Raw genomic sequence first — 5,452 nt, forward strand, 5'->3', positions numbered from 1 at the left:
ATTGCTTTCAGATTCTGATTACATTCCCTCTCATGTTTACCTCAGATTTTTTTGGAAGTTAAAAAAAACCCCTTAATCAAATAAGAGAATAGAAACAAGGAATTCTTGTCATTCACATTTTCTCTGAGGTACTACAGTTCGCCCCTTCTCGCTTAAAAAATTGATCTGTGTTAAGACATGCTAGTAAAGTGCCTAAGAAATTGTTAGGGTTATCTGGCAGGGAGGGAAAAGCAAGGAGAGCTTTTGATTATTAGGCTCTCTATACTCAATTTCAGAGCAGTACTAATGAAAAGTCACAAAAAGTTGACATACCGGTCATTCATATCTTGTTCATTCATAGATTAGCCCCCCCCCCAATTTTTTAAAAATAAAGTTTGCTAATTCCCTCTCTGACCCAAGAAAAACATGTTTTGGGAAGGAGTGGCTGAATGTGGGCTTCTCATTCATAAATGGTGGTATAAAATTAAACTGGACCCAATGTTGTGCTAGAACCATTTTAATATAATTATACATATCTGCCAAATCCAGGAAGAAAGGTTTATGCATATATAACTTTTCCAGTTAACATCTGCAAGCATAAACAACGATGATCTCAGTTTATAAATTCATCAGGGTCAGAGCAATTGACCAATGTCTCTTTACTGCTAGGCTTACCAACAGCAAATTACAGATGAGTTAGTGTCCTTTTGTTTCTCTTCTCTCACTCTCCTTGTCCAGAGACATTTTGTTGTAAAGTTTCAGTGCAGCTCACCTCCAGCCAAAGGTAATCTTTTTAGATAAGTACTCAGTTGCTCTGAATTTACTTATAATTATAACCTATTTAATCACAGAAGAACCCCTGCAGAGGTGGAGTTCAAGTTTGCATACAATAACAGGAGATCACAGTTTTGAAGTCTAGCACAGATTAAAAACCACAGATGTACCATTTATATAAGACACACACTGATTGTCTCTTAAACTACGTATTGACTCCTTATGAACATTATTTTTTAAATAAAGTAGTGCATCTAGGACAATCAGTCGCACAATTCACACAGCCCTGAAAAGTTTTTCAGTGCCAACTACCAGTTGGTCATGAAACGTGAGTGAGCTTGAGACACTGTCCATTCCTAAGATTCAACCAAGGATTGGCTATGACATTGGAACACCTCTGCTTAAGAAGGCTATGTCCTTCCCTCCTTTCCCTCACAATTTAGTTTTGTTTGTTTATTTTTGGTGGTATTTGGTTGCACGTGGCTAGAATGCTTTCGATCACTTTGCAAATCAGTAAAACCAATGATCTAAAACTATGATAGGATCTTAAGTATCAAATGGTTTGTCCATTTCAGGTAGCTGGTTGGCAGGCCCCTCTAAGGCCTTTCATTTTTCCTTCTATGCCTCCCGGGACATTGATCAGAAGATGAGTCTGAGCATCATACCATCTAACTCTTTTAACCAATGCCTGGCTAAAACTGGAATGTCCAGCTCAGTATATTTAAAAATCACCCACAAAAAGAGGTTCTGCAGGTCCTCACAAAACCTGGAATTTCCACGAAGATGTCTGATCTTTATAATCCAAGCAGTCAGCATTGAAGTTAAGCTTCCAGGAGGCAGTTTGGTCCTTATAATCCAAGCAATCAGTGGTTGAGTTAAAACCCAAGCTTGAAGCTCCATATCCCTGGGTGGAAAGAGAAGCTGGGGACTGATTGAGATGGCTGGTGACTGCATTGGTACCCATGGGACTGAGTGTGGTCCCTGGTCCAGGAAGCTGGTGATGCATAGGGGTCAAATAAGATCCACAGTCCATGCCCCCAAAGTAGGAAGTTGAGCCAGCATATCCTTGACTATAACCTGAAGCCTGAGTATAGGTCATGGGATAGGACCTCTGCATGCAGGAAGAGGAGGTGGACAAGGGATCTGACAGTGGGGAGATGGAAGCTGGGCTCCAGATAGACACAGGAGCACTGCTGCTGGAAATGGCTGGGACTGAGGTGCTAGAGGGGGGAGTGAATTGGCCACTTGTTCCACTCTCTGAACTCACTTCCCGAGCAGGAGACGTCTTCTTTTTGGCAGGTCTCACTTTGTTTTGACCTCCATTCTGCTGTTGCTGCTGCTGTTGGCGGCACTTAGCTCTTCGATTCTTAAACCACACCTTGAAAGGGAAAGAAACTTCTTTAACGTGGTTTCAGAGACTACTTAAGGAAAAGAGTGGCTCCCAGATTATAAATCTGTCCTAGATGGACAGATGAGCTAAGCAGACAATCTCTCCTGCCAGTGAAACTCTCATATATGTTCCTGGAATTATATGAAAGTTGGGGAGGCTCTATCTAAAAGCATTTGACCCTGCTTTACTCCTAGCTCAGAACAGTAAAATTTAAGATAATCACCCAAATCATATGACTAAAAATTCTCCCCCTCACTTTCCTATCTCTTATTTCACCCCAAATACACACATACACATAAGACCCAGCTATATATTGGAACACGCTCACAATGGAATAGAACATATCTATGTCTTTTGGATGGGAACATAAGAGAAGTGAGGGAAAACAATCTGTTGTTATATGCCAGCAAGAACAGCCTAAATTCAAACAGTTTACAGTCCATCTTCCAGGTAGCAACTACTAATATGTAGGTTGGTTCCATCACTCTACTTTTTGTCTCTTCTAGAAAGACTCACAAAAGAAAGCTCCCAGGAGAAATGATCCTGTTGAGGAAGAAGGTCTGAAAGCTACTATTTGCCAAAACCTTCTTTATGGTAAGTGGAGTGACTCATATATACTCTGCTTTGAGCTCAAAGACAGACTTCTCTCCTAGGCTCAAGTCTGAGCCTTCAGGGTCGTGCCACTGGACACATAGATTGTTTACTGTATTATGTTCATTGGCTTGTCCACTTTGCCTCTGTGTGTAACTTTGAAAATTCTCTTTACCAGCCTTCTTCATGTTCTGCAATGAAGGTGTTGTGTTTGGTGTGTGAGGGGGGGCTTATCAGGGAAGCTACTGGCGTTTTCTGGGCAAAAGTCCTTAGTTGTCCTCTTGAATGAGCTCTCCATGTGGGTGTCTTAACTGTGGTAAAATGACACCGTGGAGGCTGAGTGCAAACCACCCACCATGCAGAGCCATTTATTTTCTTTCAGTTAAGACTTTAGTTCAAGCCTCACAAGTGCTAAAACTTCTTCTTTCTGACTTTGAAAAAGCCTCTTTTTGATCTGCAGTTCATGCTGATGTGTCCTAGCTGAAGGGGAGTCCCAGGTGTACATGTGGTTTAGGTGTTAAACATTCTTTCCAGAGAAATCTATATGGGACTTGCATTCCAGAAGAGTTGGGAGTTTACTTTCCTCTCCAGCTTAAGGTCAAGTTAAGGGGGAGTAAGGGGAGGGGGGAAGGTATCATTGGGATACCATGTTGATATTTTATCTGCTGAATGGCTCAGATCTAGCAAATTCTGTTCTATCCCTAAGAAGTCAAAGAAAACACTCTTACTGTGTAATTTCTTCTTCTACCACCAAACTGACATGTGACCTTGAGCAAGTCATTTACTCTATTTCTTCATCTGTAAAAATACTGGAACTATCCAGGAGCTAAGCTTCTTTTACCCTTAAAAGTAGATGAGAATGGGAGGGGGGATTTCCAACAGGGGAAGGGAAAGAACTAAAATATTATGTGCCTATCCTTGAAATCTGCCAAGGCTGGGCTTCTGTCCACCAGGGGTCCAAGGGTTCTAGGACTGTGCTTTATCATTGCAGCTAAATCACCAGTCTTACCTTGCCAACTGGACCGGAAGAACCTTGGTTATAGGATTGGGTGGGGGTGGAGGGACAAAAAGGGACACGAGGAGAAATCAGACACTCAAGGGGCCCTAAGAGAAAAGTTTACTGGCTTCCGATGGAGCCGAGCATTTAGTTTCAAACGTTCTTCTGGTCCTCTCCAAGACCTGGAACTCTCCTGGGTCCTCAACATACACAGTGCTGGGGGGAGGGGTGGCACGGTCAGGAAGGATGGCTGTGTCTACATCTGCCCTACCTGCACCCTGGACTCGGGCAAGTTGATTTTCAGCGCCACCTCCTCCCGCATGAAGATATCTGGGTATCGGGTCTTCGCAAATAACGCTTCCAGCACGTCTAGCTGCGCCCGGGTGAACGTCGTCCTCTCCCGCCGCTGTTTCCGAGGGGTGGCTGCGGGACAAGAAGCCCAGGGCCCTTTAGGGTGCGGGAGCAGCTTCTCAGTCACACGGGGTCTCTGCGGGTGTCCGACTCCCGCCACGCCCACACCTCAGCGCTCCCCTGGTCCTCGCATCAGCTCAACCCGGCCCCTACCCGTGTCCTCCCCACCCCCGCCCGGCCTCGGCTCCTCTGGCAGACCCTGCCCCTTCCAGGGGATGCCCCACTCCGCCTGACGTCGGAGATGGCTCCAGACAGAGCTTCTCTTCGAAAGCTAACCAAAAAAAAAAAAAAGAAAGAAAGAAAAAAAAATGGAGGACAAAAAACAAGAACCCTCCAAAATCATCCCCTAAACCATCAACACAAAAACCCCACTCTGTGAAGTCAAAGCGTCCCTGAGGACCGGCAGCTAGAATTGATGGGGCAAATCTCGATTCTGTCCGAGATCTAGGCTTTTTTAGGACTCCAAGGGCCTTTGTTCCTCCATCTTTCAAATGGGGGCATATTTCATACTCCTTGTTCTAGGAGGATTTTAAAAAACAGATCTTATCGGAAAGGAAAGCACTCACACCCGGGGTAAATCACACCTCTAAGGATTAGAGGCTAAGGGCCTGGAGGTCAGAGGGGAAGCCCCAGGCTTGGCGGGGAGAATTTATGATGAGAAACCCGACTTCGCCAAGAGGGCACTTCCGAGGAATTGGACTGCGAGGTACAGGCAGGGTCCCCTCGCCCAAATGACAAGGGCAGTAGCCTTCCTCGCCCCACTCCTACGTTGTAGATCCACCTACTCCCTTTCCCCAGCCCCTGCCCTCTCCTCGGCCGGTAATGCCCTGTGGCTTTGAGCTGCTTCTCGGAAGGAAAACCCAGTGGAGACCTCGCCTGGAGCTGGGGCGGGGGCGACGCCACCGCCAACCCCGGTGCTCGGGGGAGAGTGTCACAGCCCCGCGGAGCGGTCGTGGGGAAGGGCAGGGCAGCAGTGCCGCGGGGCTCACTTACCCGGGTAGCCCACCGAGGGGTGCAGCAAGTCCATGCCCGAAGTGGTCAGACTCAGCCCATTGACTGCGTAAGGCGGTTGCTTAAGATAAGACATCATGCTAAGGTTGTTTGGAGGCGCAAAGTCGGCCCAAATCCGGGAGACCCAGCCGGAAGGTCGCGCTTCGCCCGGGGTGGACAGATTCAGAGTCCTGGTGGGTGGGTTTGGAATGGTGGAGCTAAGGCAAAGCAAACAAACAAACAGAGGTGCTGGTTTACCGCTTCGGAGGACGCAGCTCTTCCACGTTCCACCACTAACTTAAGAAGAGCCCAGGCTATGC

At 46.4% G+C, this 5,452-nt stretch overlaps 1 protein-coding gene across 2 annotated transcripts; it reads right to left on the bottom strand.

Moving 5' to 3' along the window:
- Nucleotides 1-1,510: 1,510 nt before the first annotated feature.
- Nucleotides 1,511-5,232, bottom strand: OTX2 (orthodenticle homeobox 2). 2 transcript variants are annotated; one of them, XM_059915722.1, is made up of 3 exons: nt 5,136-5,232; nt 4,003-4,154; nt 1,511-2,131 (listed from the first exon to the last, which is right to left on the bottom strand). In XM_059915722.1, the coding sequence occupies exons 1-3, from the start codon at nt 5,230-5,232 to the stop codon at nt 1,511-1,513; spliced, it is 870 nt and encodes a 289-aa protein (XP_059771705.1). The 2 variants fall into 2 exon arrangements, with proteins under 2 accessions (XP_059771705.1, XP_059771704.1); XM_059915721.1 differs by having other exon boundaries at nt 4,003-4,178.
- Between the last annotated feature and the right edge of the window lie 220 nt (nt 5,233-5,452).

The sequence above is a fragment of the Balaenoptera ricei genome, chromosome 2, assembly GCF_028023285.1.
Source record: "Balaenoptera ricei isolate mBalRic1 chromosome 2, mBalRic1.hap2, whole genome shotgun sequence".
Lineage (NCBI taxonomy): Eukaryota > Metazoa > Chordata > Mammalia > Artiodactyla > Balaenopteridae > Balaenoptera > Balaenoptera ricei.

Excerpts from the sequence above, each read along its gene's own strand:
- OTX2 (XM_059915721.1), bottom strand. The coding sequence starts at position 5,232 with ATGATGTCTTATCTTAAGCAACCGCCTTACGCAGTCAATGGGCTGAGT. Across the intron at positions 4,179-5,135 it reads CCCCTCGGTGGGCTACCCGG|GGCCCTGGGCTTCTTGTCCC; the intron begins GTAAGTGAGCCC and ends CGCACCCTAAAG. Across the intron at positions 2,132-4,002 it reads TGCCCGAGTCCAGGGTGCAG|GTGTGGTTTAAGAATCGAAG; the intron begins GTAGGGCAGATG and ends TTCCCTTTCAAG.